At 26.6% G+C, this 14,964-nt stretch overlaps 3 protein-coding genes across 3 annotated transcripts in view; 2 read left to right on the forward strand and 1 right to left on the reverse strand.

Annotated features, from left to right (window-relative positions):
* Nucleotides 1–3,524, forward strand: part of LOC119676584 (serine protease snake-like) — a 14,748-nt gene extending 11,224 nt beyond the window's left edge. The window contains exons 4-10 of the mRNA XM_038087827.1: nucleotides 1,501–1,731; nucleotides 1,794–1,870; nucleotides 2,345–2,457; nucleotides 2,521–2,676; nucleotides 2,792–2,877; nucleotides 2,944–3,101; nucleotides 3,360–3,524. Coding sequence (XP_037943755.1) covers nucleotides 1,501–1,731; nucleotides 1,794–1,870; nucleotides 2,345–2,457; nucleotides 2,521–2,676; nucleotides 2,792–2,877; nucleotides 2,944–3,101; nucleotides 3,360–3,524 — 986 coding nt within the window. The remainder of the gene's footprint in view (nucleotides 1–1,500; nucleotides 1,732–1,793; nucleotides 1,871–2,344; nucleotides 2,458–2,520; nucleotides 2,677–2,791; nucleotides 2,878–2,943; nucleotides 3,102–3,359) is intronic.
* A 1,369-nt stretch (nucleotides 3,525–4,893) lies between these two features.
* Nucleotides 4,894–12,276, forward strand: LOC119676585. The gene is made up of 15 exons (XM_038087828.1): nucleotides 4,894–5,005; nucleotides 5,066–5,287; nucleotides 5,356–5,432; nucleotides 5,532–5,644; nucleotides 7,035–7,184; nucleotides 7,401–7,498; nucleotides 7,553–7,710; nucleotides 9,040–9,209; nucleotides 9,688–9,875; nucleotides 9,933–10,009; nucleotides 10,098–10,210; nucleotides 11,463–11,615; nucleotides 11,683–11,765; nucleotides 11,836–11,993; nucleotides 12,089–12,276. The coding sequence occupies exons 1-15, from the start codon at nucleotides 4,954–4,956 to the stop codon at nucleotides 12,266–12,268; spliced, it is 1,992 nt and encodes a 663-aa protein (XP_037943756.1). The 5' UTR covers nucleotides 4,894–4,953; the 3' UTR covers nucleotides 12,269–12,276.
* A 72-nt stretch (nucleotides 12,277–12,348) lies between these two features.
* LOC119682315 (serine protease snake-like) lies at nucleotides 12,349–13,242 on the reverse strand. Its single transcript, XM_038095724.1, has 4 exons — nucleotides 13,138–13,242; nucleotides 12,915–13,079; nucleotides 12,591–12,843; nucleotides 12,349–12,531 (listed from the first exon to the last, which is right to left on the reverse strand). The coding sequence occupies exons 1-4, from the start codon at nucleotides 13,227–13,229 to the stop codon at nucleotides 12,349–12,351; spliced, it is 693 nt and encodes a 230-aa protein (XP_037951652.1). The 5' UTR covers nucleotides 13,230–13,242.
* Nucleotides 13,243–14,964: the final 1,722 nt, after the last annotated feature.

Genomic DNA, 14,964 nt, shown 5'->3' on the forward strand with positions numbered 1-14,964 from the left:
TTATGGCTTCTTTAACAATACAGCTTGAAAATTTGAAATGTTGATCAGCTCGAAATCAATTTTGAGTTCCTGATAGTTTTAAGTTTTTCTAGTACTACCTCAAGGTAGTATTCTATAACTTTATATTTGGCACAGAAATATCAGATAACCCATATATCATTGCTCAGTATATGTTTATGTAAAAATTTATTTATTATATGCGGTTTTCATTGAATTGTAACTTAATAAAAACAAGGAAATTTTTTTATGGTATAGATATTTTAAAAATGTACTTTTCCCATTAAAAGCTTTATGAAGCTTTCGTTCCAATTTTATAACAAAAAAATTTTTTTTTTATATGTGCATTTCTTATAATTCATTTTTTCACGTTAATGTGCATACTAAAATAAAATATATTTTAAGTTAAATGTATTTTAAGTTAAAATTATTTTAATTTAAATTAGGAAAATGTAAATTATCGCATTCAAATTTAAATGAAATGAAAATATTGTTGAAAATTCAATTCAACAGCAGTAAATTTAATAAAGTATATTAATGAAACTCTAATAAAGAATTAATACAAGTTTTGAATACATAAACTTAAAACTTATAAAAGGGACTTAGTGACTTTTTTCGTCATCAAGTTTGGGTTCAGGTTTTCATTTCTTATAGCCATTCTGGGAATCGGTTTACGCTTCAGGTACAATGAGTGATCGGTCCGTTGTTCTCTTTATAAGTGTTTATCTTATATTATTCCCGTAACGAGTAAAGGGTAAAATTTTAAATATCTTTAAAAAATCATAGTTCACCATATAGTTAATACATGTATATTAAATAAATTATTATAAATGCAACATAAGTATTATAAGGTTATGTTGTATAATGCTCATTAAATTATATTGCTGAAATATATATAAAATAAACTATCCATTTAAATTAATAAAAAAAGAACTAGCAGAGTACTTTTCAGAGCTTTAATATCAGTTTAAAAGATCTGCCTCCATACGTTTAGGAGAAAGATTATCTTGGTACCTCATTCGTAGGTCTCAACGATAACCAATTTTTAGGTACGAATTTCATTCAAGAAGTTGAATAGAATCTTTTAAAAGACAAAGAATATGAGAGGATTTGTAGTAAATGCATGGCGTTATAAGTCTCAAATTATCTGTTCTCCGCGGTGAATGTGTATTATTCTGCACAACTTTTTAAAATATAATTTATTTATCAATTTGAAAAGCATATGAAATTCTAAGAGATTTATAACACCAGTAGTAAATAATCATTTTGCGTGATAAGTAGAATTTTGTTCAGTTTTTTAATTATATTTTTTAAACATTTTTATTAATTTTGAATTTTTATGAAATAGTGTCATTTAGTTTTAACAGAACGAAAATTGCATTTATTAAAAATGAGATTAACTGATTTATTATATTTTATTTTGGTTTTTGTAATATGCGGAGGTTTGTTTGATGGAATTCTTCTAAAGATCAATGAATAAAAAATATGTTGAATTCTATTTAGTTTCTGCCTCCAAAATAATATTTCCAATCGTTGATGATTTTCCACAGAGCTGTAAAATTGATAATAATATCTGGGGTCTTTGCGTGAACATTAAAAGTTGTGCTACAGCTTTGACTGTACCAAACAGTGAAGTGAAAACATGCTACTTTTTGCGGTCAGAGCATTTTGTTTGCTGCAAAGATTTTGGAGGGGATGAATTGAAAAGACTTAAGAAGAATAGAGCTTTAATACGTAAATATATTTTTTAGAATCGGGTAATATGTTATGTATAAAAGAAATTTGATTATTAATAGAGTGCGAAGACTTTTATCCGAACTACGCGTATGTTGTTTATGGTTCAATGACTAAACCCAAGGAGTTTCTATACATGGTTATACATTTATTTATATAAATTTTTTTTTGATTCTCATCGGGTTTAAGACGCTTATTTAACACATTAAAATGATAATAAAATTACACTTATTAATTTTTTTGTTTTAAATATTAATAACACAAATATTTTGGGCTTCGTAGGTCATCCTCAATTTACATAAGTAAAGAAAAGAAACCTTTTTTTGTTGAAGTATGCCGAAATATCTGTATTTTAGATTTTTTTTAAAAAGTATAATAAAAAACTTTAATACAAGTTTATAATAGTAATTTTTTTATCATTTCTCTGTGCTAAGTAAACTACGTAAGCCTGGTGAACATCAAAGCACTTTTTGTTAAAATTGGTTGTATTAACAATTATTTTTAACAATCGTACATAATTATTATTAATACGTACAAGTATTAGTAATCGCCTTAATAGTTACTTAAAAATATTGATTGAATGAGTTTATGTAATTTTTTTAAATCTTCGTAGGCAGCACTTGGCTGGAAATCAAATGAAGGTAACAGTACAGATTATAGATGCGGAGGAGTCTTAATCTCACCTCAATTCGTCCTAACTGCGGCACATTGTACAGAATTTAATGGGTAATTCTTTCCAAACCATTAATTATTCATTTCTATCAGAAACTCTTGTTTAATTTATTTTAGTCATCCACCTTCAGTGGTTGGTGTTGGTGGTGCAGATTTAACTGACAATAAATTTACAAATTTTGATATCACTAAAGTAATACCGCATCCATTGTATGATCCGGAATTTTCTTATAACGATGTAGCATTGCTAAGAATAGTAGAAAGTATATATTTGTGAGTGTTTGACAAAATAATTATTTGCTTAGTGATTAAAATATGAATTTAATTGAATCATTTAAAAATGTGTTGAACTTTAAAACAGATTTTTATTAAATTATTTTGCTTAAAGTCGTTTCCCAATAGCTTGTCTTTGGACCACTTTTAACATTGATGTGAAAACTGTGACTGTGATCGGCTATGGAAATACACGCTTTGGTAGATTTCAATATTTAAATGTTTGTTATAAATACAAGATAATGCTATATGTGAATATTTTTATAGTTGGAACTCAATCTCCACATCTGTTAAAGGCAGACTTAGCTATTATGCCAAATAAGGATTGCCAAAGTTTTTATATAGATGAAGACAATTTACCAAAAGGTATTCTTGATCAACAAATTTGTGCGAAAGACCCTGAAAATAAACGAGATGCTTGTCAGGTAAATAACATATTTACCTATTTATTTATAACATCATTAAAAGAATTTATTTAAGAATCAAGAAAAAAAAACCGTTTTGACTTAAAAATGTTTCAATATCTTTAACTTATAGAATTGAATAACAAATAGTTTTAAGAGATTTGTGTCCAAGCATCATTTTAACAATTAATTTATAAAAAATAATTATTTTTAATTTTATATGATTATTTATTATATACATAATTATATAATTATTTATAATAATAATTATATCTTTAGGGCGATTCTGGTGGTCCGCTTATAGCAAAAGTACGAATGATGTCGGATATACGACCTTATGTTATAGGTATAACTTCCGTTGGGCATGGTTGTGGTGGTGAATCGCCTGGTGTTTATATGCGCGTGTCAGAGTTCTTGGATTGGATCCTAGCAATTGTCTGGTAGAGTTGAGTTTATGTTAAAACAATTACTTAAAAACATAATTAAATTTGTTAGATAAAACAGTTTTTTGTTTCAATAAACCGTATAAAATAAATCAACTAAACTCTATGTATTGCCATTCCTAAATAAGTTAGTTATTAGATATTATATGTATTATATTTAACGTATGCTGGAGTTTTGAATTTATGGCAACTATTTTTAGTCTATCGTGTAAAATGAAAAAAAGCAGTAATGCATAAAATGTGAATCATTTTTCTATGTTGCCGAAATAGTGCAATATTTTAGTGTAACTTTATGTATATTTTATGTCATATTTATGCAGAAATCAGACCTTCGTTGGTATTTTAGGAACACATTTGAATAATTTAATAATGTTATTATTCGCCAGCATTCTGGAATTAATTACTAAAATTTTAATATACAAATATTAAACATGTAAGTAAAAGATGGGAAGGTTGGACGATATGCAAATACTTTTATGTACGAAAACTAGTCACTAGTGGGTATTCTGATGGGTTACTGTTAGTCACGAAACTAAACCAGAAAATTGAATAATTGAGTATTCTTGTCAAAACTGTGAAAAAGTTGAAGAAAGTGTTTTATATATGTCTTGTTATTGACCCAGACCATCCATGGAATAGTAACTTGTGGTAGATATTATATGAAGCTCTTGGAAATGTAGCTAACAAATATAAGAATATTTCTAGCATCACCATGATACCCTAACCTCATCTTACAGTATATATATATATAAATATATATATATACATTTGTAAACAGATGTATTCTATATCTAACATAACATAACATAACATAAATAAATGTTATAAAGAAAAAGAAATAAAAGCACAGCATTATATCAAACCAATATAAAAGTTTTCTTTTATATGTATATTAATGCAAAAATTTTTTATTTTAAACTTTATTATAAAGCTTTTCCTATAAAAAGCTCAATAAAAGGTTAATATTTTTATAGAAAGCTCAATAAAGCTTTATTTTTATAGTAAGACAAGTTTTATTGATAAGTATAATACTGCTTTTAAAATTTCTTTGCGTAGTAAAAAATTAGAAGATTTTACTTTACTTTTTCTATATGCAGAATACAACAACAAAATAAAAGTAATTTTATACATTTGGTTTTACACAATTTTTGGGGAAAATGTATCTGAACTTGATTTTAGATGTTTAATCTTCAAAAATAAATCTTGATGATAATCAAATGCATTTTCATTCGCTGTGAATTAAAATTTTTTGTTTTCATTTGGAAACCACTTAAGTATTTTTAATCTGTAATGTTAGTATAAAATGAGCATCGTTAGTGATAAGATGAATTCTATTTAATTAAATTAAATTAATTTTATTTGTTTTTTATTGCTGCTTTGATTAAGTTTTGACTGCTTGTATTATAAAGAAAGTAAATAAGATTTTACAAATGTGGTCAAGTGATTTAATAATTTTTTGTTTCGTATTTGTAATACAAGAAGGTTTGTCTAGAAGGACATTATTTAACTACCAAAGATCACTAAAATAGCTATTCTATTTAGCTATTAGTTCGAAAATATTATTTCCCCAAATTGATGACTTCCCAGACGAATGCAAAGCTTTTGATGGCAGTGACGGAGTTTGTCTAAATATAAAATTATGTCCACATGCATTTACTGCAAGAAATGATGAAGTGAAAACCTGCTACTTTCAAAGATCGGAACAGTTTGTTTGCTGTAGTGATAGTCCTTTTTACAATCTCAAAGAACGTAAATCTACAAGAGGTACAAACATAAACAAAAAATTTGGTTGGTTCAATATTTAATAATTCGTATATCGTAATACTTTTTAGAATGTAAAGATTTTTATCCAATGCGCTTTGATATGGTTATGGGTATTATGACACAACGTGCTGAGTTCCCGTATATGGTGTGATTATTGTTTTTATTTATTTTACTTATACGTTTCACATACGTACATATCTAAATTTGCAGAAGTAAACAAATTTTTCTTTATAATTTTTTGAAGGCAGCAGTTGGTTGGGAATCACAAGTGACAAATATTACTGATTACAGATGTGGCGGTGTCATGATCTCAAATGATTATATTTTAACTGCGGCACATTGCACTGATTTCAATGGGTAATTCATTTATTATATTCTTTGACTTTATTTGATTTAATGTTATGTTATTATATTATTTTAGGATGTTATATATTTTATAAAGAGGTTTTTAAGACAGTAGTGAACTACATCAACAAAAATTAATTTTATATTATTTTAATTAATTGAATTTTTGACTGACTATCTTATTTAATTTGGTTTTATTTACATAACATTGCATTAGTATTATTTAATATTGTACTAATATTGTACATATATTAGTTCAATAATTTTTTTTAATGAAAATTATAGTTTAATTATTTTATTTATTTCATTTTATATTTTTATGTTATGTTGATTTTTAACTATTCTATAATTTTATTTCATATCATTATACTGATATGTATATATATTAATTATAATAATAATTTCATATCTTTTTGTTTTAATTTTATCTAATCTTATCTTATCATTTGCTTAATTCATTCAAATTTTTTCTATTATATTATATTAATTTATATATATTATTTAATATAAGTTTATTTTATTTTTTTTTAATACAAATATTGAAGTGTTAATTATTGTTACTTATTTCAATTGATCGGATTTTATTTTCATTTGGTTTTATTTAGTATTGTTTTATTTTATTTTATTTAACTTATTTTATATGATCGTCAGCAATTGCAGAGCAGACGCGCTAGCCAGAAAGGGGGCTTCAGTAGCTCACTCGGAACATCTAAGTAATCTGAGCATTTCGCTAACGTTATGCAAACTGCTACTGAGTTCTTTCTGTGCTGAAATTTTAAATAAAACATGGGAAGACTCAAAGATTTGTAGTCATCTGTGTGCAATCTGGCCAAGTTCCGATAAAAGAAATTTAAATTCTTATTGAGATACCCCGTAGAGAATTTTGTTTTTTGATAGGTTTACTAACAGGTCACTGTAAACTAGAGAATCATGCTAGCAGATTAAACTGTCGTAGCTGTGGGGAAGACGATGAGAGTGCCTCTCATCTACTATGTTTTTGCCCAGCTAATGCACGGCGGCGAATCAACATTTTAGGAGCCCCGTTTTTTTTACGATTTTGATCAATTACAAGAGCTGACACTAAATAACATACATTATTGTATTTTATTTATATAATTTTTCAATGTTATTTTAATTAATGATAAATATTTTTATATATGTATGGTATATTGTCATTTAATTTTTTAATTCAAGTTAAAATAATTTATTTAACATTATTTAATTAATTGAATTAAATAGTTTTGAACGTATTTTCTATTTTTAAAAACTTTTCAATTGTGTCTTATATTTTTTTAATTTATTTGAACTGATTTTGTTTAATATAAGTTTGTACAATTAAATGTCACTTTATTTTATATGATTTTATTTAATTTATATTTTTAATTTGTTTTAATTTTTGTAGTGATCCACCTTCAGTTGTTGTTCTTGGTGGTGTGAATTTGAGTGAAGATAATTATACAAAACATATAATCTCTGAAGTAATACCGCATCCAGCTTACGATCCTAATTTTGCTTACAATGATATTGCATTATTAAAACTAAAGAAATCAGTTTAGTAAGTATGACATAAAACTTTTTTACTTAAGAACTTGATTAACTTGTAATTCAAACGTTTTCAATAGATTATGATTATGCTCATTAATGTTATATTAATTTATATAACACATCATTTTTAATTAATTGATTAAATATTTACTTTGTAACGAATTAGAATGTAAATTAAAATACATTAATTTTTAATTTTATAAATTTTATATATAATATTTTCAATTTCTTCAAGCGGTTCTGATAAAGCCTGCCTCTGGAATTCTTTTGCTCTAAGTAAAACCAATGTTACTGCAATCGGTTATGGACACACGCGGTTTGGTAGGTTCCATAAGGTTAAATAAATATTTCTTAATATATGAGATCTTCTTATAGGTGGTTCCCCATCTTCTCATCTTTTAAAAGCATATTTAACTGTTCATTCTAAAAAGGACTGTCAAAAACATTATGATGATGAACATAATATACCAAAAGGTATTACTGATCAACAAATTTGTGCAAAAGATCCTGAAAATATTAGGGATACATGCCAGGTTAGTTAATAACTTATGCAATCTAATGTGATTAATACTACGAAGAAGAATGTTAGAATATTTTTAAAATATCATAATTTTTAATCTAGAAATTTGTGTTCCATAACAAAAAAAAAAAAAAAAAATTATATCGATGCAGCCATATTGGTTTAATTGTCCATATATAATTTTTGCATTGCGAGTATCAGGTATTGAGTGTTAAAATTTGAAACAACAACAATTTACAATAATAGAGTTAGTTTATATAGCTATAGTTTATACGTTAGTTATAATTAATAACACACTAAGCATAATCGTTGTTTATGAATCATCCACAAAAATAAAGTACAGTCTTAATTTGAATCATGTCTATTAAGTGTGGGTGAGTTTAGTGTATTAATAAACGGATCCATGGTTCAAATTTAATAGATTTTGACAGATTTCTAACTTTTGCAGTTCAAATATTATGTAGAAACTAATAAATGTTCTCAAATACCACTAATAATAAATATATGGCAATATAACAGCTGTATGTTCAGCCCTAGAATTTATTTGATGGAGCTTTATTTTAATAAATCATATATATATGTAACATATATGTAAGCAAATTTGATTAAATCTGAGTCATTTTTTTTATATCTCCTTGTTTATGAATAGATAGAATAGAAAAACTAATATTTTTATTTAATGAATGAACAAACAAAGCTGATGTTTTAGATATTCATACATATATTGATGTATATATATACATCAATCGGTACACATAATTTATTGCTCGTGAACCATAAAATAAAAGCCTTAAATTTTGGATAATGATTAATGATTGTTAAATAGTTTTTGGTGTGATTGCGATATTTTAGTTTGTCTTTAGTAAATTTTGTGTAGAGTTATCATTGAAGATTTTGGGATTTAGTCCCCAGTGCTAAACAAAACTCTATTTATTCCTTTAATTTTAAAAATAACTTCTTAAGGTTAAACACGTTACTCTCATGTTGTGCGAATTCAACTAAATTTAGAAATGTTGGAGTTACAGAGTAGTGAAGCTATAAATAATATCTATATAGTTTTTGAAACGTCAACTTATTTTTAATAATGCTATTTTCCACAGCTATCGTAAGCTAATTTCAGTAATTATTCAATAATGCTACTATTCATATATATCATAAGCTAATTCCAATCATTATTTCTATATTATAAATATGGTATTATGAAAGTATAATTAATTTAATGAAATGCTAAGATTTGGATTGAAACTTGTATCTCTAAAGCAAAAGCTAATTTTAAATTTATTATGATATGTAATAGTAACAAATGTAATAATTTTTTTTTCGATGTACTATATTCTTCTAGGGTGATTCCGGTGGTCCAATTTTAATACATGCAATGTTAGAAAGCAGATATGTACCTTACGTAGTAGGCATTACTTCGTTTGGACAGGGCTGTGCTGGTGAGCCACCAGGTGTATACACTCGAGTATCGGAGTATATTGACTGGATTGAAACTACTGTTTGGCCCAATTAGCTAATTAAGCGTATAATATATTTAACTTAGATATAACTAAAAAAACTATTTATTGCTTTAATGATAAATCTTACTAAAATAAATAAAATTGGTGAATTTTGTGCTGTTAATTCGAAATAAAAAAAATTTTTTTTTAACCAAACTTGTTTTCAAGCGCGTATTGCAAAACTTATAAAATAAATAAATAAAAAACTAAAGAAGAAGAAACATGTTTTCAGTTTAAAAATACATTTCATCAATGAAATTAGTCAAGAAACAAACTTTGTTTAGCTAAGTTCTAAGGTCTTAATAAAATTTTATATATTATGTTTTAATTTAATTTTTGCAATGAAGAAAATATTAAATAGAACTGTGCTCTTTTATGCATTTATCTTGAAGCAAATTTTAATTATTGGTATGTTGAAGTGTAAAGTAATTGAAGTTAAAATGAAATTCTTATAAAGAACACGTATTTTTTTTTAAAGTCAATGCAAACAGTAAGATAACATTTCCCGGATTTTTCTCGCAACAGAAGTGCACCTTCTCAAATGGAACTAAAGGTGTTTGCACTATTGTTCGAGATTGTCCATTTAATTTTGATTATCCAAATGAGGAATTAAAAATATGCTTTTCTCCACCTGGTGACCAATATATATGTTGCAATAGAGAACGTCCTGCTGTCAGAGGTATTGTGTATTATTCAATATAAACACTACAATTCATAAATTTCACTAATTTAATAGCTTGTTACGAGTTTTATCCCGAAGTTCAATATATAGTAAATGGACTCAAAACATATTATAAGGAATTCCCTTATATGGTAAGTAGAAACTTTATTATTTGACCTTATACATTATATTTGATCCAAGCTGCTATATTCGTATATACTGAATATTACCAATTATTAGATAGCACTTGGTTGGAAAACTTTTGAGGATAATAAATATGATTACAAATGCGGAGGTGTATTAATCGATAATTATTACGTTTTAACCGCTGCACATTGTGCTAACATCAATGGGTAAGTTGATTTTAATTGAAAAAAAACATACTCTAATCTTAATGTAGATAAAAATTAAGATAAGCCAATATAATGAACTTGGTTTTTTATCTTGAGTGTAGGAAAAAGCAAATAAAAAATTAAGTAATACATTTAGCTATTCTAACTCGAGTTTGTTAGTTTCTTTAATGAAGTAAAGAAGTTAGGGGTAGAGTAAGAGCGGGAAAGAGTAACCGAGAGAGAGAAGGAGTGAGAGCATTATACATGCTCAAGACATCATAACCAAACAATCTTAATCTAGTTCTTGCAAATGTTAGGCAGATGAAGATGAAGTGATTTATATTACATGCCCATTCGATACATGACTAACATGTTGAATTTATAATGATGCCCATAGTGGTCATGTGGTCTTAGTGTTCTTATATTTTGTCTCATTATTTCGCTTGTCTATCGTCAGGCTTAATTACAAAGCATTTCGTTACCTTGCTGGACTCCATTCGGAATATGTTCACTTAAGCACTAGATGTAAAAAGAAATATATAGGTTCATATATTGTATTATAGTACATTTATTGTATCATGCAGTTTGGAGAAAAACCAATTGGCAATTTTCCTTTAGCTTGAACTGACTATTTGCAATTTGTTGGAATCTACAAATGTTGGGAAGACGTACAAGTTTTGAATTTAATTTAAAAGTGAAATAATGAAAACTCTAAGAAATTTAAATAACAAGTAAATCCATTTTATTAAATATTGCGCATAGTATCACTTAACTATTAAATGTAATACTTAAGGCTTAAAACATAAAAAACCTTTATATTCATAAAACAGAACGAATAATATTAATTAAAATAGCCTTAGTTTATAAGATTCTTCTGGAATAAACTGTTGTATATCTGTGGAAGAGTGAGCTACTTGAGAGAGGGGTGTTCATCACTTATCGAATAGTTTTTGAATTGTCACATATAGCATGAAGTGAAATTAATAGAGGTCTCCGCAAGTACTCCGCAAATAATGATTGATTTCTTTCTTATTGCACCCAGAGCATTAGACTAGAGCATTAGAAAAAAAAACATAATGTTAGTTTTAAGTGCAATTGAAAATTTGGTGAATGATGTGACGAAACACAGCATCCGTCGTGTTGATTTTGTATCTTTTTTATGATTCTATGAATTTTATAAGAATTTTATATAACTGCCTAAGGTTTGTTTGTTTTTGTATATTCTTTTTAGAAATTTATATGTATTATCGTTAATAAATAATATTTATTTTAGCTTAGAACCAGTTGTAGTACTACCCGGTGGTGCTAATTTAAATGACGTTAAGGAAAAAATTTATGATATTGCAAAAGTAATTATTCATCCAGAATACAATCCAGTATTGGCATATAATGATATTGCATTGATAAAGTTAAAAGAACAGATTTAGTAAGTATGATAAACTAAGTGGTATATCATAATACAACAAATTCATTTTAAATAAAATTCTTAATAGTTACGATAAGGCGTGTTTATGTAGTAACCAAGAATTATATCTTAAAAATCTCACTGCAATTGGTTATGGACATACAAGTTTTGGTAAGACCTATTTCAAATTCATTGTAGTCAATGCATAGTAAGACATATCATATATTTTATTTTTTCGTAGCTGGGAACAAATCTGATGAACTTTTGAAGGCATATCTCTTTGTTCCATCAAATGAAAACTGTCAGCATTTCTATGAACACGACGATTTTGTGCCGTTTGGAGTGATAAGCTCACAAATGTGCGCATTGGATCCATTAAAATCAAGGGATACTTGTCAGGTAAAATAATTTAGTTGTTTAATTAAAAAATATATAAAAGGATCTATAGAAAAGGAATATAATCTATTATTAATATTTGTTTTTTTTATTGTAAGGGGGATTCTGGTGGACCAGTGGTTTTGACAGTAAATATTAATGGCAGGTTCATACCTCACGTTGCCGGCATAACATCATTTGGACAAAACTGTGCTGGAGATGCTCCGGGCATTTATACACGTGTTTCAGAGTATTTGGAATGGATTGAGACAATTGTGTGGCCAAAATACAAAATATAATTATTTAATAAAACTACGCATAATTATTAACAAAAATAAATATATTTATATATTATTTTTATAAAAATTATTTTAAATAACTATTCATTTCTCCAAACAATGCTTTCAATCCAATCTAGATATGATGAGATTCTCGTATGCACGCTTGGATTGCCACTGCGACAAGCTAAACCATATGAAGTTATACCGATTAAATAAAAATGCTTACGCTTTCTACGTCGTCGTCCTTGTACATTTAATTGCAATGGACCACCAGAGTCACCCTATAAGTATACATGTATCGCTTTTAAAAAACATTTGAGTAAAAATGAATTAAACTTACTTGGCAAGTATCGCGATTCATTAATTTATCCTGTGCACAAATTTGACTGGAAATTATACCAGACGCTGTTTCTGGTAATGCGGGCATCACACGATTGCACTCATCATTCGATATAATTGTCATATTCAAATCAGTTAAACGATTCGTACGCTCTTTTCCAAAAGCAGTCGCTCCATAGCCCATTGCAAATGCAATAGTATATGGTATACTTTCATTAACCCAAAGATGTATGGGTCGCACAAATTCTGTAAATCTGGAAATAATTTAAATACATGATTTAAATAATTTGTCTACATATAATTGAAGAAGAATTATTCCACTTACTCTACATCTTCTTCTAGTTCAAGTAAAGCTATATCATTGTAATATGAAGTTGAACGATAGCTGGGATGAATGTATATGTTTCTGATTCTAAGTGTTTGTGGTTCTACATTATTTTCATCTGCTTTTAGGTTTAAGTCACCTATGCGTACTTGAATTGGAGATTGTCTATTTTGTATTTTAGTGATGAAATATATATTATAAACTTATGTTTTATACTTCATACCCGGTAATGTTTGTACAATGAGCTGCAGTTACGATAAAGTTCTCACTTATAAGACTACCTCCACATTTGTAATCAATATCTTGGTTATCCATTTCAAAACCAACTGCTGTCTAATTAATGAAGAATAAAAAATTCTTTAAGCATTTTTAATAATTTTAAAATAAGATTTTAAAATATATATTGTCATACATATACGACAACTGTTTGATAAGATAGTTATAATTGTATATAATATTTTAAAATATCTAAAAATGGCGTATTAATATATGACAAATGTGGTAAAAAATCCGGATGTGATGAATAAAATCGCTGATAAAGTGATGGATCCATGATATCAGCAAAGTTTGTAATACTGCTAATATAGTTAATATCTAACTTAAATCCTTTTTTAACATTTTGTAAGATCGTTTGTATATGGAAAGTTTGTCAACAAGATAGCTGCCTATTTTGCTTTTGGAGGATCCTGTAATTACTTCGAAGCGGTGTTTACATATATTTAATACTACTATAATCTAAAACCGTTTCTGCATGGATATGTAACTTTAGAAAAGATGTGAATAGAATACTATATGTATACACTGGAAATGAAAGAATGTGGCATTAAAAAATGAATACAGTTCCATTAGAGAGAAATATTATAGTTTCTGATAAATATAGTATAATTCTGATATATTTTTGACTCCGTAAGGCCAAAATATTAACAGAATAATAAGTGGTGCTTTTTGAAAATAAGAGATTATTGTCTTACAACCACAAAGATTCGTCTCCTTCGTCAGCAATTGTAATTTGTCAAATTAGATTTTGAATTGTAGTCATAACATTTGCCAAACTAAGCTTAATCTCAATTAAATCCTAATTTTGAAGAAATTAGAAATAAAAGAAAATTAATTTGATTTTAGACCCATGTATGTTTTAAATAACTGGAGTAATTCTATTCAAAATCTTTTTAAATATTATTTTAAATTCCAACTTTAAATTGAAGTACTGCTGGAGACACTTACTCCAGATTTGAAGAAGACATTGGCGAAAAATAGATTTAAAAGTAAGCAAAAAGTTTGATTACTTTCTATAATTTCTCAAACAGTTGTGGCCTGTTACAAGCAATGGAGTAGATAATAACATCGACAAAAAAATTTAGATAACTTGTTTAATCAATTTAATTAATCAACTGGGGTAGTTCTTTAACTTTTTCAAAAAAAAACAAACTGCTAAGAACCTTCGAAATTTAGTTTATTAGGTTATATATTGGATGTGTCACAATGTATTGGAAGTAGCTTAATAAATAAAATTGGAATTATTAACAACGTGATACTTTTATTTTATTTACGGAGTGCTAGCACACAGCACTAAAGATAAAAATAAAAGATGAGCTAAAGTACAAAATATTTTTACAAAAAAATTTGTTAGGGTTATAGATATCTTTTATTCTTTATAATCTTTAAATATATTTTTTTATTTAAAGGTTTTTGCTAATATTCCGTTGACTATCTACAGAATTAATGATTCTTAAAGTCAAATTCGTTTATTGTAGGAAACTTTTTAAAAACTATGTACTTATTTATACAGGTGTGTATTAATAATAATAATAGGTAATAATAACAATAAAGCTTTTTGCCATGACTTTATTATGACATACTTTATATACATATGAACAATTCGAACAATTGCGAAAAAAAACTAATTTTATGAAGAATTATTTGGAAAAATAAAGAAGTAATAATGAATACATATATAAAATTTACTAAACATAACTCATAAGTTTAATAATATCAAAACTGATTTAATCGTTAATAATTCCTACTAATACGTCATTATCAAAACAAACAA

Source organism: Teleopsis dalmanni, chromosome 2 (assembly GCF_002237135.1).
Source record: "Teleopsis dalmanni isolate 2A chromosome 2, ASM223713v2, whole genome shotgun sequence".
NCBI lineage: Eukaryota > Metazoa > Arthropoda > Insecta > Diptera > Diopsidae > Teleopsis > Teleopsis dalmanni.